Source organism: Sminthopsis crassicaudata, chromosome 2 (genome assembly GCF_048593235.1).
Source record: "Sminthopsis crassicaudata isolate SCR6 chromosome 2, ASM4859323v1, whole genome shotgun sequence".
NCBI lineage: Eukaryota > Metazoa > Chordata > Mammalia > Dasyuromorphia > Dasyuridae > Sminthopsis > Sminthopsis crassicaudata.
Window position 1 is genome coordinate 481,734,181 of NC_133618.1, and position 26,345 is coordinate 481,760,525.

General features: G+C 33.9%; 1 protein-coding gene across 1 annotated transcript in view; it reads right to left on the bottom strand.

Moving 5' to 3' along the window:
* Window positions 1-26,345, bottom strand: part of ITFG1 (integrin alpha FG-GAP repeat containing 1) — a 272,577-nt gene that overhangs the window by 48,540 nt on the left and 197,692 nt on the right. Inside the window, exon 13 of the mRNA XM_074293314.1 lies at window positions 21,237-21,280. Coding sequence (XP_074149415.1) covers window positions 21,237-21,280 — 44 coding nt within the window. The remainder of the gene's footprint in view (window positions 1-21,236; window positions 21,281-26,345) is intronic.

Below are 26,345 nucleotides of genomic sequence, written 5' to 3' on the forward strand. Positions count from 1 at the left end.
AGTTTTACAGGCGTGTAACAATGAGGTCAGTTCACCGGCTTTGTTGATCTTCAATTTGGTAGTCAATCTAATATCTTTCCTCTCTCACACTTTCCTAAAGAGCCTCCCAAACACTGAACTAATTCTAACAATGCATGTGTCAACCTCATTATCACTGTGGACATCCCTGAAAAGTACACTGCCAATGAAAGTAAATGCTGTGGATAAATTCATTTACCAAAAGAGTAACTACTTAGGGATACACCGAATTAAATAATGAAATAATAAGGATAATTCAAATTTACCTATTACCTTAATATTTATAAAGGGTTTTTTTCATAATAATAGAGGATTAAGTATAACTGATAAATTTTAAGTGACCTATGTTATAGTCCTAGTTCTGTCATGTAGCTAAAACTTTGGAGCAAATAACTTAACTCCTCTGGGCTTCAGTTTTTTATATCAAAAAAAAAAAAAAAAAAAAAAAGAGGAAATGGGACTTGGAAATAACACTAGATAAATATCACAAAAATGGTTTCAAAAGGATTATTTTTATGTGGAAAATAAGAAATTATTTAATTAGCATATCTGCTAGAAGTATAAAAATCAATCTATTTTTCTTCAATATTAAAGTACTTAATTATTGCTTTAGCTGTCAAAATTTTTAGAAAAACCAGTGGCATCCCTCAGTGACATGCAGGAAATCTATAGTGTTTATGGATGTATATATAATGTTTGTATACATATATCTACATATCTATATATTTTATATATCTCGGTGTCACTTAATGCTTAAGTAAACTTTTAAAACAGGCATGTACAATATACTAGTTCTAAAGAAGTATAGTAAAAAATTGTTTCTATATTATAATTACACTTATAAATTGAGAGCCCATGTTACATATGTAGGGGGACAGAGACAAAGACTGGATGTATGATTTCAATGATAAAAGTAAATGCCCTCTACCAATATATAACAGTACCTTGAATGAATGAATGAGTGATAAAGCATTTATTAAACTCTAAATCTGTGTCAGATGGGGCGATTAGGTGGTATAATATAGAGAGCACCAGGCTTGAAGTTAGGAAGATCTGAGTTCAAATCCAGACTCAGACATTTACTAACTATGTGACATAGGCAAGTCCAATTCCTTGTAACCCCATTTTTGGGTTTTCTTGACAAAGATACTGGAGCAGTTTGCCATTTCCTTCTCCACTTTATTTTACAGATGGGGAAACTGCAGCAAATAGGGATAAGTGAATTGCCCAGGGTTACACAGGTAGTGTCTGAAGCCAGATTTGAACTAATGAAGTCGAATCTTCTTGCCTCAAATATAAAGAGGAGTATAAAGAGGAAAGGGGCACACATGTTGTGGCATGGTCTAGAAACCACAGGTATAATGATGTGGAGGTTTGGTTTCAAGAAGGATGAAGTGAAAATTCTCTGTCAGGGCAGAATTCAGGTTTTAGTGAAGGGAAATGAAGAGAGAAGCTGGATTGCAGAAGGCATGGTTTGGAAATGGATGAAATTGTAGTCTTGAGGTTACAAATACACATCACAACTAAGATAAGTTCTACATACATCCTTCAGCAAATATATCATAATTATAAAGCTTTATTAGTAGTTTATTCAATTTCTCAATGTTACTTCAATTGTGAGTAGTAATATAATTGTCCTCCCATGATAATTCCCCTCCCCCCCGTATTATGCTATCGGAAAAGCTGTGCTCTTTGACTCTTTCCTAGTCACAAAGTTCTAGAAACTAGCACTTTGAAAATACTTTGCTACAAATATCTAATCTAGCAATTAGCACACTGCTAAGAGCATATCTTGTGTATCAATTATTGGAAATAGAGCATCTGAATCAAGGAGTTTTCATTTGGGGTTTGGCTATTAAGGCTTCTAGATTTTGGGGGGAGGGATAAGTTCTTTTTTTTTTTTTTTAGATTTTTGACCCATGAGTTTAGAGTAAACTATTGCTTTACTTTTCCTTAAAAATTTCAAAAAAGTCAAGAGAACTGGGATACTCCCTGGGATAACATGAATTGACTTTTAATTAGCTAAATTTGGCCAATCTGTAATCTCTAATTTCCCAAATAGTGAGATAACAAAGCTTTTATTGTAATTCGTTGCAAATGCAAATAGTATCATTTTGGCTGAAATAAAATTCATAGCAAGGTCATTTTGGAAAGTTCATGCCATCTGTTCTATGAACAGTTTAGCATTAGACAACATGTTTTAACACATGGCAAATGTGATATCTACTATATCATAAGGTTCACTCATTTTCCCTCTACTAAAATCAATGAAAAAAGTATTTTACTTTTTACTTTTTGCCAGTCACTGTATTAAGTGCTGAGGATTAGGAAAAAAAAAAAAAAAAAAGAAACCCAAACCAGCCCCTACCCTCAAAGAATTCCCATTCAATGAAAAAGACTAAGTATACAATAATCTGTAGAAATTGTACTTCCAAAGTTGATTTTTATAGCCTAAGATTTTATATTAAGATTTGGTCAGATGTTTTAAGCCTGTAGATCTTTTTGTATCTTACCCCTGCCATTCTGCATTTTCGTTTTCTTTCCTAAAAAAAAAAAAATTTTTTTGCATCTTCTATGAATCTAATGAATATACAATATATATTTTTGCCTTCATCATTGATAAATATATTTAAAAAGCACAGAATGAGCACATTTTACTGGAGTATTTCATTGGAAATCTTTCACATCAATCCTTTAACTATATAAATTAATGACTACTCTGTGGGTTCAGCCATTTAATGAGTTCCAAATCCATCTAACTATACTATTACTTGGTCCATATTTCTCATATTCGTCAATAAGAATGGATTAAGAAATTCTGTCAAATGTTTCATTAAAACCTAGTTAAACAATGTGTATGTGTATAGATCAATATATCTACATCTATCTATCTATCTATCTATCTATCTATCTATCTATCTATCTATCTATCTCTATATCTATACCTATACCCATATGGCATTTCTCCAGCTGTTAAACTAGTAAGTTAATTGAGAAGGAAATTAGATTAGTCTTATATTAACTTATATTGAAAAAAACATGCTCTTTGTAATCATGGCACCCTTTAAACTTTTAATGATATGTTTAACAATACCCCCAGGATTCTAAGTCATTAGGTTTTGATTTACAATTCTCTTCCCATTTTTGAAAACTGGGGTAAAATTTGCTCTTCTGAAATTCTGTAGTACTTCTATTCTAATCTTTTCAATTATCAATGACAATAGCTTAGAAATGACATTTGGCAGTTTCTTTAATACCTGAGAAAATAATCCATTTGGGCCTGGTAATAGAATTTATTAAGAGGAAATCAGTACTCTTTTACAACTTCTTTATTTATTTTGGTTATTAACTATTAGTCATTTTTGTTCAGAATCTTCCAATCTAAAGTTCATTCTCTAAGAAAGAAAAAAATAGAATTAAAAGAGAGTTGAGTAACAATTCTGCTTCTCCATTTCTCCTTATTCCATTCACTCTAAAGCACTGGTCCTATCCATACTTTCATTCTCTTCTTTATTCCTAGGTAATAAGTCTCAACCTCCCAAACTCTCAAAGAATCTCTCAACAAACTCATTTTATTGTTGTTGGTCTTACTTGTCATTTTGAACTTTATTTTGATTAAGACTTTCTTCTTAAAGAAAAAATGTTTTGCCTCTATATCTTCCATTATTTGTGCTTGCTTCCATCTTTTCTATGTCTACAAAAATCTAATTGGTTGGTGATTATCTTATGTATACACATCAGTCTTTTTATACAATTTCAATATTTGTTCCTCTTCAGAATGAGTTCTTTGTATCTTCATAATTTCAGAGATTTCCATCCCTCTTAGGCTGACATCTGAAGCCTCCATAGTTCTCTCTCTGGATATGGATGACATTTTTTCATCCCAAATCTATTGGAATTGCATTGAATCATTACCTTGTTGGAAAGAGCCAAGCCCATAACAGTGATTATTGCATAATCTTGTTGTAATTGTGTACTATGTTCTCTTGGTCATGCTCACTTCACTCAGCATTAGTTCATGTAAATTTTTCCAGTTTTTAAAAAATCAACCTGCTCATCATTTCTTATGAAACAATAATATTCCATAACATTAATATACCATAATTCATTCAGCTATTCCCCAACTGATAGGCATCCTCTCAGTTTCCAGTTCCTTACCTTTACAAAGAAGGCTGCTACAAACATTTCTGTACATGTGGGTCCTTTGCCCTTTTTATGATCTCTTTGTCTCTAGGTCTCTATATAGATTCAGTAGAGATACTGCTGAATCAGAAGGTATGTAGTTTTATAGCCCTTTAGGCAGAGTTCCAAATTGCTCTCCAGAATGGCTATATCAGTTCATAACGCCACAATGAACAAATATCCCAGTTTTCCCATATCCCTTCCATTATCTACAACAAAAAGAGCTGCCACAAACATTTTGGCACATACAGGTCCCTTTCCACTCTTTAGTATTTCTTTGGGATATAATCCCAATAACAGCAATGCTGGGTCAAAGGGTATGCACAGTTTGACAACTTTTTGGGCATAGTTCCAAATTGCTCTCCAGAATGGCTGGATTCTTTCACAACTCCACCAACAATGTATCAGTGTCCCAGTTTTCCCACATCCCCTCCAACATTCATCATTATTTGTTCCTGTCATTTTAGCCAATCTGACAGGTATGTAGTGGTATCTCAGAGTTGTCTTAATTTGCATTTCTCTGATCAGTAGTGATTTGGAACACTTTTTCATATGAGTGGAAATAGTTTCAATTTCATCATCTGAGAATTGTCTGTTCATATCCCTTGACCATTTATCAATTGGAGAATGGTTTGGTTTCCTATAAATCAGGGTCAGTTCTCTATATATTTTGGAAATGAGACCTTTGTCAGAACCTTTACTTTTAAAAATATTTTCCCAATTTGTTACTTCCCTTCTAATCTTGTTTGCATTAGTATTGTTTGTACAGAAACTTTTTAGTTTGATGTAATCAAAATCTTCTATTTTGTGATCAATAATGATCTCTAGTTCTCCTCTGGTCATAAATTCCTTCCTCCTCCACAGGTCTGAGAGGTAGACTATTCTCTGTTCCTCTAATCTATTTATGATCTCATTCTTTATGCCTAAATCATGGACCCATTTTGATCTTATCTTGGTATATGGTGTTAAGTGTGGGTCCATATCTAATTTCTGCCATACTAATTTCCAGTTTTCCCAACAGTTTCTTCCGAATAATGAATTTTTGTCCCTAATGTTGGTATTTTTGGGTTTGTCAAAGATTAGATTGCTATAGATGTACCCTCTTTTGTCCTTTGTATCTAATCTGTTCCACTGATCTACCGTTCTATTTCTTAGCCAGTACCAAATTATCCCTTCCATTATCATTGTTTTCCTGTCATCTTAGCCAATCTGAGAGGTGTAAAACGGTACCTCAAAGTTAGTCTTAATTTGCACTTCTCTAATCAATAATGATTTAAAGTATTTTTTCACATGGCTAGAAATGGCTTTAATTTCTTCATCTGATAATTATCTGTTCATATCCTTTGACTGTTAGTTAAGAGATGACTTGCACTCATAACTTTTGAGTCAATTCACTATATATTTTAGCAATGAGGCTTTTATCAGAAAAACTGGCTGTAAATTTCCACCCCTCCCCCAGATTTCTGCTTCCCTTCTAGTCTTGGTTGCATTGATTTTGTTTGTGCAAAACCTTTTTAATTTAATGTAATCAAAATTATCCATTTTGCATTTCATAATGTTTTTTAGTTCTTCTTTGGCCATTAATTCTTCCTTCTTTCACAGATCTGAGAGGCAGACTATCATTTGTTCTCTCTCTAATTATATTAATCTTTATATCTAAATCATGAGCCCATTACAACCTATACTTTTGGTATAGGGTGTATAGGAACAATTTTTATAGCAGCAACAAAACAAAGTTGAATGCCAGGTAATTTGAAATGGCTGAACAAACTGGTATATTAATGAAACACAAAATTATTAAATTCTTAGAAATGATAAAGAATTCAAATGATAAAGAATTCAATGAAACAAAGACACTTATATGAACTCAAATAGAGTGACATAAGAACTAAAAGAGTGACATAAGAACTAAAAGATATGAATAAAATAATATAAAAGATAACAAAACTACAATATGTTGTAATTCAGATAATTCAAAGCAATAACTAATATTGATTCTAGAGGACTGATGATGAAACATATTATCCTCTTTCTCCTACCCAGCTAAAGAAATGGTACAGAGGCAGAATGAGGCATATCTTTTTGGACATCACCAATATGTCAGTTTGTTTTGCTTAATGGTACTACTTTGTTACAAGGAAAGGTTCTATTGGGAGACAAAAGTACTGAGAAATGACAGTGATGTTAAAAAGAGACAGAGAAACTAATGTAATGTTAAGACTCCCAACCCACTCCAAAAATCTGCTTTCTCAAAATCTAAAGTTATGTATAAGACAATCTTTAGCTCTTCTCTTTTTCTATATCACAGAATTTTCAGACAGAATGATTTGTTCCTCAGTTTTTGATCATTTCCAGCCTAACAACCATTTTATCCTTACTAAGAACTGGAGCCATAATAGAAATTTCCTTTTTGGTTCTTTCATATTTTGAAGAAAAAAAAACAAACAAAAAAAAAACATTTAGGCAAAATAGGAACTTATTAGCTCTCTTTTGACAAAAATAGAACTCCCTACAAAAATATTTTTTGGTTTTGTCTTTATATCCCTTAATGCCCAGTACAATACCTTACACAAAGCAGTTGCTTAATAAATGGCTAATAGCATGGATGTCTGAATGGATAATTGGAATCCCTTGTAAATTTTTTTTATCAGACATTTATGTTAGGTTAGTGAATTGTTCCCTAAACTTATTAACTTTTTTCTGTCCAAATGATCTATAGCCCAGTTTCTTAAAATGTGGTTTAAGACTCCATATGGGGTCTCATAGTTAAATATGAGATTATGAAATTATGATTTGTATATAATATTTTACATACCTATATACCTGGGGTTCCATAAAAATTTCTTGAGAGAAAAGGGACTATGAGTGGAAAAAGTTTAAGAAGTCCTAGTCTATAGTATGTTCTGGTGAAATTATTTTTGTTTGTGTGTCTCCTTTTTTAGCCAACTGCTCTCTTTCCTGCCTCTCCCTCCTAGTTCCTGCATTTTTTTCACACGAGTACTTCTTGATTTCTCTGCAGCACTTGACAATGCTGACCAACCTTCCTCCTGTGTACTTTCTTTCCTTTGGGTTTTTGTGACAATATTTTTTCCTGGTTCTCCATCTACCTAATTTGTCATCCTCAATCATTTCTAGTAAATCACTATCTATGTCCTATTGACGAACCATCGGCACAAGCATACCTAGAAGATGCATTTTATTTGTGATCCTCCTTATTCTCTAAAATGATGGGAACTACATCACAAGGTGTGTCAGCACAACTCATAGGCTCACACAGGACCTTGGGTGTACACCAAGACTCTGTCCTGATCCCTCTTCTTTTATTCTAATTCCTTTAAGATTTCATTAATTCCCAATGAGTTAATTATCATCCCTCTGCCAAAGACTCCCCGATCCATATATCTAATCCTATTTTCTCTCTTGATCTACTAGTAGTTGAATGTCAACCACTGAATATTAAGATATTTCCAAATGGATATAGTAGAGACACCTCAGATTTAACATATCCAAACAGAACTTATTTTCTCTCTCCAGAAGCCCACTCTTCTTCCTACTTTTCTTTTTTTAATCTTATTTCTTAACCTTTGAATCATCCTTGATTTCTTTGCCTCATGCAGTCAAGTGGTTAAGCCAGGTAAATTCTATTTTTTTCAACATTATCTAAATCTATCCCCTTTCTCTTCACTCATGGCCACTACCCTAGCGGAGGCCTTTATCACTTGACTATTGCAATAGCCTCTTAATTGGTCTTACTGCCTCAAATTTCTCTTCTCCCTGTATTGTAGAATGTATTCTTATTCATGCTGAACACATCTGCTAAACTGATATTCTACAAATAATGTTATGATTACGTTACACCCCTACTCCATAAATTCTGGTAGCTCCCTACTGGTTGTAGGATAGGAATTCTTTAAAAAAAGTTTTTTTTATTATAGTAAATTTATTTATTTTTAATACACATTGCTGCTTTATGAATCATGCTGGGAGAGAAAAATCAGAGCAAAAGAGAAAAAACATGGGAGAAATAAAAAAACAGAAAAAAGAAATGAACAGTATGTGAATAGTATGTATTGATTTATATCCAGTCTCCTTAGATCTTTTTTCTGGATGCAGATGTCCAAAGTCTATTGAGATTGCTTCAGATCACTAAACTGTTGAGAAGAACCAAGCCTTTCATAGTTGATCATTGCACATTCTTGCTGTTATTATATACAATAATCCTGGTTCTGCTTGTTCACTCAGCATTAGTTCATGTAAATATTTTGGGACTTTCTATAATTGGCTTGTTTATCATTTTTCATAGAACAATAATATTCCATTACCTTCTTGTACCAGAGCTTGTTTAGCCATTCCAAATTAATAGGCATTCACTCCTTTTAGTTTAGAAACTCTTAATTTTGCTTGTATCATGTATTCCTTTGACACTCTGGTTACGCTAATGGGACCCTTCTTAGAACAATTTTTTTTAAATGCATAAAATACACAGGATTACAAAGGAAACCAGTTATCAAGGTATTTAAAACAAAACCAAAAACAAGTATATAGACTTTAGATTAAGAATTCTTGTTCTGGGATCAAATACAAATTCCCTAGTGTGCCCACATCCATACCTTTGAACAATTTGTCCCCCATGCCTGAAGTTCTCTTCCTCCTCATCTTTATCTCACAGAATTCAAACTCAGTTACAACCTCCTATGTGAAACATTTGCTGATGTACAGTACTCATTGATTCCCCACAAAAATTACCTTGTATTTACTCTGCACATACTTATACATGTATATTTTGATTGAATTTAAACTCAATGAAGGCAGGAGACATTTCATTTTTTGCTTTTTTTACTTTCTAAGGCCTGTGCACAGTATATGACTTGTAGGTACTTAAATGTGTAGTTTTCAACTGATTAAGGTTAGAAAAGAATACTGTACTCTGTAGAGAAAGGCACACTAATAATTTTATGATTTTATGAAAATATTTGTAATTGTGAAAACTAAACAAATACTTGTTTTTTGAAAACATTTTACTTTGAAATACTTAGTTTCCTTTTTAGGAGGTATTAGTGAACAATATAGTAAAAATAATGTTTCTGGTAGTGATGCAAATAAGAAGAGTAGGCTAACTGCAGCTTGGAAGAACTAGAGAAATAAGACAAAAACTCAGCTGAGGTAATTAGGAAGCTTTCTGGACTGTTCATTAAATCTGCAGTCCTTTCATTAGATTCTCCTTTGTGCAGATCTCAGGAGTGTGAACTTGAAGTGAGTAGTCACTTGATAAGGGAAACAGAAAAAGTATGGCCCATATAAAAATCCTAACATTAGAACTGATCCTTATTTTTTTCTTTCCTAATGATGAAACAAAACAATTTGACCTTTTTTTTTTTTTTTTTTTTAAAGGGCAAACTTCCAGATGGTCTGGCAGAGAGCCAGTACATGACCTCAGAGTGGCAAGACCCTGTCAGTATTTCCGCAGGAGTCAGATTGCCTTGACAAGCATACAGGCAATTAGAAAACACTGGGAAGCTAAAGAAAAGATATTTTATAGGGATATTTTGGCATAAGAATAATATGATAACAATCAGTGGCAAATTCTATTAAAAATCTAACACCTACAGCTTTCTAATAGTTATTCAGTTTAAGTAGAAGGAAGACTTACTAGTAAAATTATATGTGACTTCACATTATAAATGACAGCCTGGCAATATAGTAGAGGGTGGGTATCCTCAACAAGATTAAAATGTAACTAGGGAAATGTTTAATAAAATAAATAAAAATACCATGTAACATAGATAATATTCATTTGTCATTTTCTAAGAGATGGTTTCTATTTGAGTTTGACACCACTGGCTAGAGAGCCTCTTGTTTTCCTTGATGAGTTCAAGTCATGTGGTCTGAAAAATAATGTCATTCCACAGAATGGAAGAAATATAATATTGCCAAGGTATTATCAATTTTCTTTGAAATATTATAGTGAATGGGTAGATGCCACAGGAGAGGCAAATGTGCTGATTTGCTGAAAAGGAATACAGTGAAGTCCTTAAATTACAGACCAGTGAACTTGATTTATATTCCTGGAAAATTCTTAGACTGTATTATTTAAGATATCATTTGAGAACATCTAGAAATGAAAACAGTGACCACTGAGTCAGCATAATTCACAGCCAACATGTTCAAATCATGAGACACCAGAAAAGTTTCATTTCCTTTTTGGACAGTTACTAGATTTGTCTATCAGAGAATTGTTGTAAACAGTTACCTAGAATTTAGCCAAGGAGTTTACAAAAGTCTTTAATGCAATACAGATAAAAAAGACTGAGAGACAGGAACTGGATGGAACTGGTTGGTCACCTAAAAGGTAATCATTAATAGTACAGTGTTAATTTGGAAAGAGGATTCCAGTTGAGCACTAAGGAAATTTAGCATGGAAGTAAAAAGACTTAAGTGGGACAAAGGATTAATTCTCAAGTATTTGGAGTTATCATATGAAAAAAGGATCAGGTATTTTGCTTGGCTTCAGGCAGAACAAAGAAATAGCAATGGTTAGAAGTTGCAGAGAGGCAATTTTAATCTTAATGTGAGAAGAAACATCTTAAACATCATAACTTTTTAATCTAGAATAAGCTGCCTTTTAAAAGGCAGCAAGTTTCCTACTACTACTTGTGGTCTTAAAGGAATAGTTGGAGGAGTACTTGTCAGACATTTTTGGGAGAAGGTCCTTTTCAGGTATTGTTTGTATTTGTATGGGATTGTGTGATTCTGTTCTGATTTTAATCATAAGTAAATTGAACATGTATAACGTCTATTAAATTGTTTACTGTCTCAGGGAGGGGGTGGTGAGAGAGGGAGACAGAAAATTTGAAACTCAAATGTTAAAAATTGTCTTTATATGTAACTGGGAAAAGATGACATATTATTTAAAAAACAAAACAAAACAAAACAAAACAAAAAGAAGTAAATGCAGAACATTGAGGGAGTGTTTTTATAGTAAGAAGGACAGTGAAGTAGTAAACAAGTGATTTAGCTTGTGTCATCTGTGTGACTTCTATGCAAGAGCTATACAGAAGTACTGTACAGAAGATTTCTAAGGTTTTTTCCAGCTGTTGAACTGAATTTGATTTCTGACATACATGATCTGAATACTTAGTTTTTCTTTCCCCATCCCCGCCAATTTTTGGCAACTTGTGCTTCAAACCCTCTAAAACTGTGCTTCTTGCCTAAGCATTGTCCTATTAATGTTCTTGAGCCCTCATGCTGCATGTAAGAGCCTGTGGACAATGAGCAAAAGGCCCAAAGATTCTGTTTTGGTTTGTAGGTAGTGATGTAATACTTGGTACATGGTAGGTGCTTAATAAAAACTTGCTGATTGATTGACAGTATTCTTCAAGGTCAGAGCCTCCTGACTATCTTGGTGTAATATACATTCCTGACTGAGCTAGCTACTGTGCCATAGGTAACTCATCCTTGTCCACTGTTCATCATAATCGAGTGCCATTTTTTATACTCACTAATCTGCCAACATGGGAACTCTTACTTCCTTTGCCACTTTATTAGTGTGGCTCTTCTCTCAACTACACTGGGTTTATATTATTGGACATTATGTTCTATTCTTTCTTTGGTAGGTCCTGCAGCCCCTTAATCTTCCCTCCTCATTTATTCCCTACTGGAGGGGATTACTGATTCCAAGGGCTTGGAGGATACCATTCTTCCCACTATTCTGAACAAATGAGACAACAAAGACCTTTGTGAACCATAAAAGCACTGTTTAAATGTCAGTTCTTATGTTCTATGACCTTCTCATTTTCTCTGCACTGAGTTCCATGCTGCCCCAATACTGAAAATCAAATGGATCCCATCAATTCAAAGGACACAAAAGAGGACCTTTGTATTACTCAAAATAATTTGATTTTTTTTTTTTTGGCAGCTGTATTTTTGATTGTGATCTGTAAAGAACAATAAGGAAAAGTGGTACAACCTAGACTAAAGCTACCCATAAATCTAATAATGAATCCCTATATTTTATATCATATGGAGAATGTGTTGCTCCCATGAAATGTAAACTTTTTTTAAAGATAAGCTTATGATTTTATAAGCATCTGTTCCAATGAATATAAAGCCCATAGAGTAATGATACCTATAGCTTAGATAAAATGAAGGTCAATGATCTGGTATGTAGTCATTTGAATCAAAATGATACTGCACACATAGAATGCCTGGAGAATTAATTATTTGAAGGAATAATCATGTATTTAGTCTACAAGGGCATATTAGATAAAAAGTGAAGCAATAGAATAAGAGGTGGGAGTTGAGTTATATGGTGAGCGTGTTATAGAACTTGGAGTACTGAAAAGTTTGAGCTAAATCAAAATGTGCTGTTTATAACAAAGAATAATCCCTTTCATGCATCAGAGGTAATAGAGGAGAAGTATACCACTTTTAGAGTGAAGCTGTAGGGCTTGGTTCAACCAATCATATTGAATTTCAGCAAACATTCATTAACTATTTACAGTGTAATAGGCATTATGCCATCGATCTGTCTCATGACCACTCCAACTTACTTGGGAAGGACTATACAGAGCAGAGTCATTTACAAAGGGAAAGAAGCCGAATTCTTATTCCTCGGATTATCAGAATATGAAATTCACTCATATCTAAGAATTGGATAATTTATGAGACTGCTTTACTTTATAAACTATATTGAAAATTTTCATATACACAGCCTATGCAACAATTTTCATTAAAGATAATTCTGCTCTTCATCAAAATCAGTGATATATTTCCATGGAAAAAAACTACTGTAGTAGTCCAGGTTAGAAGTGATGAAGGCCTGTACTACAGTGGCTGCCATGAATAGAAAAGAAGGGAACTGCTGCCAGAGATGTTGTACAGAGGTAATTTATGAGGTTTGGCACAAATTAGATATGTAGGGTAAGAGTGAGAAGTTGAGAAAGATACCACCAAGGCTGTGGGCCTGTATGACAGGGAGGATGCGGGTGTTTTGATAGTAACAGGTAAGTATAATGGGGAGTGGGGGAACCTGGAGAAGAAGATAATAACTTCTGTTTTAGATATGTTGAATTAGAGATGCCTTTGGAACATCTAGTTTGAGAAGCCTAAAAGGCATTTGGTGGTATGTGATGTAGCTCAGGACAACAAGTAGGGCTAGATAAATAGATCTCAAACTATAGTTAGAACAGTTAGCTTTTATATTGCAACTCAAGATTTGCAAAGTATTTTACATATGTGCTAATTCCTTGGATTTTCACAACAACCTAGAGAGGGGTGTGCTATTATTTACCTTATTTTACAAATAAGGAAACTATGAAACAAGCAACAAGATTTGTCAAGGGTCACATGTTTCATAAGTCTTGGAGGCTAGAATTAAATTTAGGTCTTCCTGATTCCAGGCACGGACCTCTATGCACTGTGCTACCAGCTGCCTCCAGTGCAGGACAGAATCATCTGTAAGATAGGATGAGTGAGCTTTTATCCTATATGATTAACCATGAGTAAGAGAAAGGGCCAAAACAGTAGCCTGAGGGATGCTAAGAGTCAGTAGGTATGATATGGGCGAAGATTGAGCAAAAGAGACTAAGGAGGAATAGTCAGATATACTCATAGAAAGAAAAATTGGAGAGTGAGAAGAGTGTATCTAGAAGGTGGTTAACAGCATCAAGTTTCAGTGTAAATGTCTAAGTGCTGTAATAATTATGACTAAATAATATTATGATTGTGTGAAACCAAGAGTTTCATTCTTAGGTCAGCACCAAAATAACTATAAAATTTAGGCTGCCTGCAGAGGGTATAGAGAGTTTACTCAAATTTAACATTTTTTCTTAAAAACTTCTAAAGGGGATATAAAGAAGATGTTTCCAGTTCATTTCATGCCTTACTTGAGAAGCCCTGGTATTGTAGAAAACATTAGCCTGGAAAACAAATCATCTACCTTGAATTTTTAGATGTGTTGCTTATTTACTTCTGAACAACTGAGTTATTCTTAGAATTCTTAGGAAGTCTGTTATTTGACTGATCAATGACATTATTTATGGTCCTTCACTTAAAATTTTTTTAAAAAAATATTTTGTTTTTATACCACCAGAAAATTTCCCAGTATCCTTTCTCCTTCATCCCATGTAATAAATAATACAAGGTGGGGAGGGGAAGCAAAATTGATCAATTTGAACATGCAATGCTTCCTACATATGGACCTCCCACCTGTGCAAAGGAATGTGGAGGAAGATATCTTCTCTGTTCTCTTCTTTGGGGCCATGAGAGGTCTTTGCAATTTTGCAACATTTGCTTTTGATTGTTTTGTACTTGTTCTTTCCATTTACCTTCTAATAATCACTGTATATGTTGCTAATTTGGCTATGATAATTTCATTCTACCTCAGATCATGTAAACCTTTCTATGCTTTTCTGTGTTTATCATAATAATATTTTCTTAAAGCAACACATGAGTACTGCAGAGAATCATAGTAATTGATCTTGGAAGAATTTATGAAAAGAAAATATGGGAATTTATGATGTGAAAAATGTATAAGGGATAGGATGGACTTTTTATTAGAAAAAGTACCTATTTTTCTCATGTGAGTTTTGCCTTTAGAAGTCATAGCATTTTTTTTTCCTTTTCTTTTTTTTTGGCTTTCAGGTGTTGGCTGTATTTTCCATTTTAGTTCACCCATATATTTACTTGCCATGCTCCTTATTTCTGGGAGATAATACAAGAAATCTCTTATTTTCTTTAATGCATTTTTTCCCCTAAAAACTCCAACCTGCTTTTCCTTAGACCAAGGAAACCAAAGAGATGGGAAAGGAAAATAGAAGAGGATGTCCACTGTTTTTCCCTTTATTATAATTCAGCACAATGAAATGTGATCATCATGAACAAAAGAAGGGCTTTAAGTAAATCTTATTTTTGGAAATATTATGTTAAATTCAACTACCAACCACATAAGTTGTGTCTGTTATAGAGAGAATGGTGAAGTAAAGATAATTAAGCCAAAGGATTAATTAGATTATGGACAAAACAAAGAGAAGAAAAATAATTTGAGATAATTTATCAGTGAGCTGCTAAAAAGAACATGCTGGTTCAACCCTAGAGGTCTCTCTGACTGAAAACATCAAAGACTTAAAAGCTATTTTGCTCTGCTACATACACAGGCCAGATTTAGCAACAGGTTGAAATAATTGATTTAGACCACCAAATCTGAAAACCACTGCCTGTGAAAACATAAAGAATAGGACAATTTTTCCCCTCAGGGATTACAAAAGAATATTTGACTTTGTAAGTATTCCCTTTGTGCTCAGTTAACCAGTAATGCTAAATAGGATGGAAAGCATACTGACACTTGTTTGGGGAAGAATAGTACTTAATTTACCAATTTCAGTCCAATATGAAGCAATATAAAATTGTAATGCAATTATAATGTAATTGTAATGTAAGAGGCTTTTACAAGGAATTATTTCCCTAAGGTATAGCTAGACTGAGGTATGACAGAGAGTCAGCAGAAGAGTTATCTTTAGGGTGGAGCCAAGATGATGGAGAAAAGGCAGGAACTTGCATGAGCTCTCTCACATTCTTCTCCAAACAACTTTAAATAACGCCATATAATTTCTCCTAAGAAGATTATAGGAGTCCCTTTATAGGTATTGGGTACAGGATTCTGTTGTATTGCCCCCATGTGGATGTGAGTTGCAACTCCAGGGAGAGGAAGAACACAAGCACACTACATCTTGCAACCACAGTGGAGCAGGGACGCTGGTCACAGTTCCAGTATAGAAAAGAGTGATTGTGGTTGTTTACAGAGCAGAATACAGGCCAGAAGAGTAGTAAAAAAACCTTTTCTTAGATATATCATTTTGAAAGAACTGAAAACTTCTCTCTTTCTTCCACCGAATTAGCTTTAAAACTAGATGCAAAAACAAAAACAAAAAAAGCCACTCTGGAAGCAAAGCCCCAACTTAGCAAAGAGTTTAAAAGTAAAGAAATAGGCTGGAAAAATAAGCAAAGAGTAAAAAGATCCTAACTATAGAAAGTTAATCATACTGACAAGAAAAATCAAAACACAAATTCAGAAGAAATTCAGAATCAAAACTTCTACATACAAAGCCTCAGAATAAAATGAGGCTTGCCTTTAGGCCATGGAAGAACATGAAAAAGTTTTTTAAAAATCAAGTAAGACCCTTTGACCCAGCAGTGTTAGTACGGGCTTATATCCCAAAGAGATCTTAAAGGGAGTATGTGCAAGAATGTTTGTGGCAGCCCTGTTTGTAGTGGCCAGAAACTGGAAACAACTCGGATGCCCATCAATTGGAGATTGGCTGAATAAATTGTGGTATATGAATGTTATAGAATATTATTGTTCTGTAAGAAATGACCAGCAGGATGATTTCAGAAAGGCCTGGAGAGACTTACATGAACTGGTGCTGAGTGAAATGAGCAGGACCAGGAGATCATTATATACTTCAACAACAACACTATATGGACGTGGCCCTTTTCAACAATGAGATGAACCAAATCAGTTCCAATAGAGCAGTAATGAACTGAACCAGGTACACCCAGCAAAAGAACTCTGGCTGATGACTATGAATCACTACATAGAATTCCCAATCCCTCTGCTTTTGTCTGCCTGCATTTTGGGATTTCCTTCACAGGCTAATTGTACACTATTTCAAAGTCGGATTCTTTTTGTACAGCAAAACAACTGTTTGGACATGTATATATATATATATATATATATATAGTATTTAATTTATACTTTAACATATTGAACATGTATTGGTCAACCTGCCATCTGGGAGCAGGGGGAAGGAGGGGAAAAATTAGAACAAAAGGCTTGGCAATTGTCAATGTAGAAAAATTACCCATGCATATATCTGGTAAATAAAAACTATTAAAAAAAATCAAGTAAGACATGAAGAAGATAAATCAAAAAGTGAAATGAGAATGATACAAGAAAATTATGAAAAAAAGAGTCAGCAATTTGGCAAAAGAGGCACAAAAAATGCTGAAGAAAATAACACATTAAAAAGCAGAATAGGCCAAATGGAAAAAGAGGAACAAAAATTCACTGAAGAAAAGAACTTAAAAAGTAGAATTAGTTAAATGAAAAAGGAGATACAAAAGCTCAAAGAAGACAATAATTCCTTAAAAATTAGAATTGGACAAATGGAAGCTAATGACTTTATGAGACATGAAATAAGCAAAATCAAAAGAATAAAAAATAGAAGAAAATGTGAAATATTTCACTGGAAAACAACTGAACTGAAAAATTGATTCAGGACAAATAAATTAAGAAGTTTTGGATTACCTGAAAGCCATGATCAAAATAATATTTTCAGGGTAAGAATCAGAGGGTAAAACAGAAATTGAAAGAACCCACCAATCACCTTCTGAAAGGAATTCCAAAACTGAAAACTACCAAGAATATTATAGACAAATTCCAGAGCTCCCAGCTCAAGAAGAAAATACTACAAGTAGTCAAAAAGAAACAAGTAAAATATCATGGACCTATAGTCAAAATAATACAATATTTAACAGCTTGAGGCTTGGAATATGATATTCTGGAGGGAAAAGGAGCTAGGTTTATGAAGAAAAATAAAATACTCAGCAAGTAAATATAATTCCTACAGAGGAAAACATAGACACTCAATAATATAGAAAGCTTTCAAACACTCCTGATGAAAAGACTAGAGCTGAATAGAAAATATAACTTTCAAATAGAAGATTCAAGAAACATGGAAAAGTAAAGAGGAAAGAGGATATCATAACATTCAATAAATTTAAACTTTACATTTCTATATGGAAAAATTATGTTTGTAATTCCTAAGAACTTTCTCATTATTAGAACAAATAAAAGTATAAACAGAGGGCATGGGTATGAGTTGAATATAATGGAATAATCTCCAACAAAATGAAATTAAGGGGTGAAAAAAGGGAAAGAGGGAAGTAGAATAAGATATACACATAAAAGAGGCACTAAAGAGCTTTTACAGTGAAGGAGATATGTGGGGGGAAGGATTATTCTCATAGTAAAATTAGCTCAAAGAGGGAATTCACAAATCTTCAGTTGGGTATAGAAATCTACCCTATAGAAAAGTGGGAGTAGGGAGAAGAGATAAGAGGAGAGGAATGATAGAAGGGAGGACAAAGTGGTGGAAGTGCTAGTCAAAAGCAAATCACTTTTGAAGATGGAGAAGGTTTTGAGAGTAGGACAAAAGGAGAAAAATAATATAGAGAAAAATATATAGTAATCATAACTGTGAAATTTTTTTTACAACAAGTTTCTCTGATAAAGGTCTTATTTCTCAAATATATAAAGAATGGAATCAAATTTCTAAAAATAAAAGCTATTCTCCAATCGTTAAATGATCAAAGGATATGAATAGTCAATTTTCAGATGAAGTAATCAAATTTTTCTATAGTTATATAAAAATGTTTTAAATGACTATTAATTAGAGAAATGCAAATTAAAATAATTCTGAGGTATCATCTCACACCTATTAGATTGGGTAACTTGACAGAAAAGGAAAATAACAAATGTGGGAAGAGATATGGGAAAATTGAGCTACTAATGCAGTTAGGAGAATTGTGAACTGATTTCAACCATTCTTGAGAGCAATTTGGAACTATGCCCAACAGGCTACAAAACTATGCATATCCTATGCCTCAACACTCCCACTACTAGGTCTGTATCCCAGAGATTAAAAAAAAAAAAAAGGACCTATATGTACACAACTATTTATAGCAGTTCTCTTTGTGATGGCAAAAAATTCAAACTGAGGGGATGCCCATGGCTGAATGACTGAACAAGTTGTGGTACATGATTGTAATGGAATACTACTGTAATATAAGAAAATGATGTGCAGAATACTTCCAGAAAAATCTGGAAAGACTTTAATGAACTGATGAAGTGAAACAAGCAGGATCAGGAGAATAACAATAAGAGTATGATGATTGGCTGTGAACAACTTTAACTATTCTCAACAATATAATGACCCAAGACAATTCTGAAGGGCTTATGATGAAAAATGCTAACTATCTCCAGAGAAAGAACTGATTAAGTTTAAATGCAGATCAAAATATACTTTTTAAAAACTTTATTTTTCTTCGGGTTTTTTTTTTTTTTTTTACTGTTTTCTGTCACAACATGACTATACATGTATAAACTATATCAAGTCATGGGGGAAAACTAATCAGAAATTCAAAATTTTAAAAAATGAATGTTTAAAAATTGTTTCTACTTATAATTGGGGAAAATAAAATGTTAAATATATTTTTAAAAAATTAAAAATAAAAAAGAAGAGTTATCTCATTAGCTAACTTTAGCAGTGAAAAAATTTGTAGTATACCAGCTTTTGTAGAGAAGGAAGGGGGATTCAGAATCTTACGGTGATGACACTTTGTAGCATGATAAAATTACTCTGAAATCAAAATCAATATGAAGAAGGCAAACTTTCAGGATGTAAATAATTTCCAAAAGTGGGTATATACTTGATGGACAGAACACTGGGGAAGTGTTGTATACTTCCCATCTTTGAGTCTGTCACTTTCGTTGTGATCTATGATATCTCTGGGGAGGGAAAATGAAAAATGTGAAAGGCTGTTCAACAGGATCTGAACCTCAAAGAAAGTCATAAATGGATAAATGGGAGGTAAATGTATCAACTGTTGAGAACCCTGAGGGAACTAAACTGTCAGAGTAATCAATCTAGGAGCAGTTTTGCAAATTGGACTTTATTGATGTGACTTTCAAAATGATTTCAAGAGAGTATTCAGGTTTATTTGGAGGCTGGTTTGCATAAGGGAGAAATATTTTATATATGCAAGCAGATAAAGAGACAGAGAGATAAAGGGAAATGGACATGGAGGAAGAGAAAAACCCTCAGTGTGATTTGTTTGAAAGTTACAGACTTCATCATGAACTCATTTGTGAGAATGTGTAGCCAAGACAACTAGCTTGATTGTACTTCTTCTCTTCTTCCCTTTGTTGGTGTTCTGATGAATATGCTAATAAGTAGAAAATTGGCTAAAATCAGAAGAAAAAAGAGCAAAGTGTCTGGGAAGAGTGAAAAACATGTTAGATTTGGAGTCTGAAGATCTGGGCTCCAATCGGGCATTTGTGTGAACTTGGGCTCAACACTTTTCTCTGATCCCAATTTTCTTTTTTAGACAAATAGAAGCTAGCTGATCAAAAGGCACCTGATTATTCTCTATCTAGGACCCAATGAAAGGAGAACCCAATTAAATGTAAAACTACCAACAAACTTTACATATCATGGAGGCAACAAAGTTCTTGGTACTTTTCCCACTGGTAGTATGATTATGCCAATCAGCACATGTTTACTTGAAAATTTTCTTCTCTGTGCACAAAGAGTATATACAGTCCTTTCTTTTGATTTCTGGAACACTCAAATTAAACTGTTACTAAATAATTAAGATAGTTAAAACACTCCTGATAACTCATTTCAAATTCTGATATTTCTAAAGTAAAGAAAATGATTTATTATGCAGAATATCTTGAGGTACCAGGGAAAACTTGAGAACAGTGGGTGGATGCTAGATCTAGAGTCAGAATAACTGCAGTTCAAAACCTGCCTCTGGCACTTCCTACCTGTGGGACCCTGGATGAGTCCCTCAACTCTCTGGTTAACTTATGTCATCTGGAACAAAGAGTTGGGGTGGAGCATATGTGATATAGTCAGGAACAAATGGGATAGGATAAGGAAAGTGCTTTGTAGATTCTAAACTGTCACAGAAATACTAGTAATTTTTATTAGATAGTAATTTGACCACTATTTGACAAAGCCATTTAATTAGTTTGTCATCAGTGAGACCTTGGGGAAATCCCTTAACTAAACCACTCTCTAAGCTTTGGTCTCCTTATCTGAAAAATGGGCATAATACTTCACAAGGTTATTGTGAAGGTAAAATGAGATAATAAATGAAAAACAGTTTGCAAATCTTAAATTACTATATATAAATGAACTATCCTAGACAGCATTTTATACCAATATTTACAAATGATAGTTGATGTGACTTACTGTTATTTTACGAGGGCAGTCATTAGAACAGAGACCACTGAGAACTGTTGAAAAATAAAAAAAAAAAACAAAACCCAGATTATTATTATGTTAAAATGACAAGCCAAATATTTTTAATCTCTTCTATTTTTTTCTCTATAGTTCATGAATGTAGTATATTGATACACAATTATAAACAAAAATAAATCTAGTTCCTTTAGATATGAGCTTGTCCAACTTAAACTAACATTTAATTTTCTTTTCCTTTCTTTTCTTTTTTTTTTGGCTGAGGCAATTGGGGTTAAGTGACTTGCCCAGGATCACAAAGTTAGGAAGTATTAAGTGTCTGAGGCTGGATTTGAACTTACGCCCTTCTGACTTAAGGGCTGGCACTCTATCCACTGCACTATCTAGCTGCCCTTAAACTAATATTTCGAAGGCTTTTTCTGACCTGCCCAACTTGATGCTACTTTGCAAAATCTGTAGATAAGACAATTAATCACTTGAAGATTACGTGACATTTACTTATTTTTTCTATTTTTCAATTGGTTAGCCTAATTTCAGCTGAGACTATCAGGGATGTGGTAAATGCAAACAAATGAAAATATGTGCCAAAAATAGCATAGAGAACACTGAACTTTTTATATCTCAAATGAACTTTTCTATTAATCTTTAGAGTGGCCAAATATTTTATATATGATTGACAAGTTATTGTTCAGAATATAATTGTAAAAACACTAAAGATTACTAAATCTTTGATTTATATATATATAAACATACACACAAAACAAATGTAATAGATAATTTATTCCTTACTTTCTTTTCATTTATATCATCAGCAATCCTATCCCACCCAACCCCAAATAAAATACGTGGCTTTTATATATTACACTTTATGTATTATGGTTTTTCTACATTAAACATTAGGTTTAATTAGTTAAGTCATGATCATTCTCTCTGATACAATAACACCTTTCTTAGGGGAAGATTTCAGATACTTAATCAAAAGGCATTGAACACTTAATAAATGTTTAGTGAATGAATAAATACAAAGAAAACATTTGTAATGGTAAAACTAAGCTCTCATTAGCCAGCATATAGATTGTTCCATTATTAATTCTTAGCAGAATGCTATTCATTAAGTAAAATTTCTTTCAAAAATAGAGACTTCATCTAAGTTTATGACTTCTTTGTTTTTTTGTTACTGAATTTGCTAATAGATTAAGATGTAACCATCCACAGTTTAAATGCTCACTTCCTTATGCTCATTACCAAAGAATAATGATAAAAATGGCTTATAAATTCCCAAACTTATTCTGGATTTTGTACAAGCAAAAAGCAGTATTACTAAGACAGAATTATACAAATGTCCATCAGTATCCCATAATAGAGAACAAGCCTTGGACTCAGGAAGACCTACCTGAGGATTTCTATTAATATTGCCAATACTGTATATTGAATATTCTTCATAGCCAAACCACATTACAGTATAAGGCTTGTATAACTGGATCTCATTGCCTTTAGTCTAGCCTTGATATACACATTCCTTTCAGTGGGAGTACTGCCATTTACTTCATTATGCCACTTTCTTGCCCCAGAACCTAAAAGGAAATCTGTTGTTCAAATTATTATCATGCCTATGCCCACAATACAATCTCATTTCAATGCAAAATGTAGAGTGGTGAGCTTGGAGTCAGAAGAACTTAGTTAAAATCCAGCTTCAGACATTTACCAGCTGTGTGATGCTAGGCAATCACTTAACCTGTCTGCCTCAGTTTCTTCAACTGAAGTGGAGATAATAATAGCCCCAACCTCCCAGGACTGTTATGAAGATCAAATAATATCTTTGTGAAGTGCTTATATTTGTTAAGCACATATTATGTGCAAGATGAGATGCAGGATGGATTAATGTATACAGATTTTGTTTTGACCTCTGTAGTTTGAATCCTGTTTTTGGTATATTCTAGTTGTGTGACTATGGGGAGTCATTTAGCCTGTTAGTGCTCCAGGCAACTAAAAGCTTAACTTACAGACGAGTTCCTGGGAGCTCCCAACATTGACAGCAAAATTAAAAAAAAAAAAAAAAAAAAGAGCTATGTAAGGTACCATGGTAGATAACTAATATTGTCTGTTGAATGGAGTAATGAAAAAATGAACTCTAAGAGATGGTGGCAGCAGCCAGCATGATAATTCAAGATGAGAACTAAATTTTCCCTTAAAGTTCCTATCCATGAAATTTTCTTTGGGGTCTCTTACTCTTCAGTATCAGAGGCACTAGTGAAAACAAATCCTAACATTGTAATTAAAATATTTGAAAAAATTAATAGATCAATGGATTAGCACCAACTTTCTGAAATAATTTCAAAAATATAGAACTTCTCTAGCAACAATAAAAAAAAAAATTGCTAGCTCCTGCCTTATAAAAGTAATTTCCATTCAAAAAATGTCTTTGCAACTAGATTTGTCTTTCTGTTGGTGTTTTTAATTCTAACTTTAAAATGACATGATCACAATACTAAGATACTTAACCACTTAAAAGCTTTTTTTTCCCCTACAGAATTTATTTAATGAAATCAACTCCACCTATAAAGTGCTTTTGAATCAATACATTTGTGGCAAAAGAAAAACTGCCCTTAGAATATAAATGGAATATTGAGGATTATTTTATTTGGACCTAGACTTTTAAAAAAATTCCAAAAGGAACCACTTGTTCTTTCAACATCAATTCAGTGTCAGTAAGTGAACTCTGTTTAATTGAGAAGGTTGTTTAATTAAGAATTTGGTCAGAACATCTAGATATGTTATTATCATAAAGGTTAACCTGTGCTCAAATGAATGTCTCAACTATAAAAGTGCTTGACCTTTTCAGTGACATTCACGCAGTTACTGTAATAAGTGATGAAGGACTAATGTACTTCCCTAAATCTCCTGGGTTACCACAGAGAATACAGAAATCATACAAGAGCAGAAAATAAATGTGTTTTATTCGGCACTGGGGGATATACTGCTCCTGCATAAATACAGCAGTATCAAGAAAAAAATATAAGCAAAACTGACATTTTGGCTTTGACAGTAGCACCTTCTGTGGTCTGAGTTTTACTTTTCCTAGCAGTAAAATAGTACAGAATGTGTCCTGAGAACTTATTATGTGTCTGAGGTAGTGTAATTAGAAAAGGTTTGTAAACTCAAAGTCCCATGATGCTAGATTTTAATAGATCTGGGATCTCACTGAGGTGGGTAAGGGCAGTTTATAAACTATCCACACCTCATCTTAGACAATTTTTATCCTTGTATTCTCAGAAATCCTTCACAAGAAATCCACTCAACATGGTTGTAGCCTTCTCTTAAAATTATATCGATGCTAACACAACATGTAGAATATCCTTATTTTTGTTGCATAGCAATTTATCATTAGCAAGATATTTGCTCCCATGATTTTCTCCATTGCTATCTGGGTGGCTTACAGTATGGATTCTTTGTTGATTGTAACGAGGGTAAAATAGATCCTGCAGATGTTCTTTTTTGCAGATAGCATTGTACTAATAATATCAATCCTTCTAAAACTTCACAGGCTCCTAAATAAGAACTTACAAGATTTTGTCCCTAGAAATCCACACAGAAAAAACCAAGCAAATGAAGAGTAACTATTTTCCAGATTATTATATGTAGTTATATGAATGGTTCATTTAGCAAGGCAGTCAGGACACACATATATGTATGTGTGTATAATATATCTATATCTATATATCTTACAGTGATAGAGCTATAAAGTGGAAATAGTGGTATTATCAGAATCAGGATTCATAAATGGACCTAAAGAATTACAAGATCATGGACAAATTCAACACATATACATTTATATATAGCCATTATCACCTAATATTCTACTATTCCACTGTTCTATTCTCCCTCTGCTGTGCAAGCTTCATGCTTCTGATCTTACTGTTAACCTTTTGGGACAGAAATGATCTAAATTAACCATTTCCCTGGGGTCTGTCTGATGCCAAAAAGAAGATTCTGCCCATACCTCCTATCCACAGATCACTTAGTGATGATGGCAAACAAGGAGAGAATTGTGAACTTGGAAGCAGTGACTGGTGGGAAAAGCCCCACTTCATTTCAGAGTAAGCATCATGGGTGAACTGTAATTTGGATCACAGGTATCATTACATTATCTTTTCTGCTCCAAATCCATTAATCTTTCAAACTTCCTTATTACTGTTGAGGTCACCACTTTCACAACCTTGGTGTCATCTTTGATTTTTCCCACCCTGCAAAGGTCCAGGCTAGCTCCTCTGAAGGGTGGAGAATAAGTCCTAGACAGGATAAGCAAAGGGCACCAAATTGTAAAGGTCCTGTCGTCTCTTCAATTGAATCCTTCTCTGGGAGGAGATTTCATTTCTCTGTGAATCCTTTTCTCTATATGCAGGTTTCTTGGGAGCTCTGAATCTCCTCCAGCCTGCCATCCCAACTCTGTCCCAGAGTAGACTACTCCCCCAATGTTGTCTTCTTTTATCCTCGCAGAGATTGTAGTGAGAACTCAACAGGGGTCTTGAGAAACTTCAACCAATGAGCTTGCTCCTTTTAAAGGTTGTCTAAACTCCTTTTCATATGTAAACTCCTCCTCAGAAGTTCAAAGGGGTAAACTCCCCTTAAAAGCTGGAACCAAAGGTGTGAACTAGAAAATTGTTAAGTACCGTCTTAGCACTTAGTAAGAACCTAACATCACCCCATATATATAATTGATGGGGGTTGAGGTCCCTTTAAGAAATTCTCCCCCCCCACCTCTGATTTACAAATCCTGGTCATCAGGCCTGTCCCTGTCCCAGCCCCCACCGGATCTGAGCCAACTTGGGACACCACCCACAAGCCCCAACTGGAGCTCTCTCTTGGCAGGAGCCCTTCCCCCCAAACATGGTATCTTTCCGGCCATGTAAAGGTTCCTGTCTGCCCAGTGACCATCTCTGGCCCTGGCATCTTTCTACCTTTACCCTTACTTCCAAACCCCTACAATAAACCTTTTTTTTTTTTTTTTTTTAATCAATCTAGGTTTTCGGGCCTGTAAATTCCTTTTACAGGGGACTCTGCGCCGTCAAACGACTATCTTTGCAACGACCAAAAGGGGGTTCT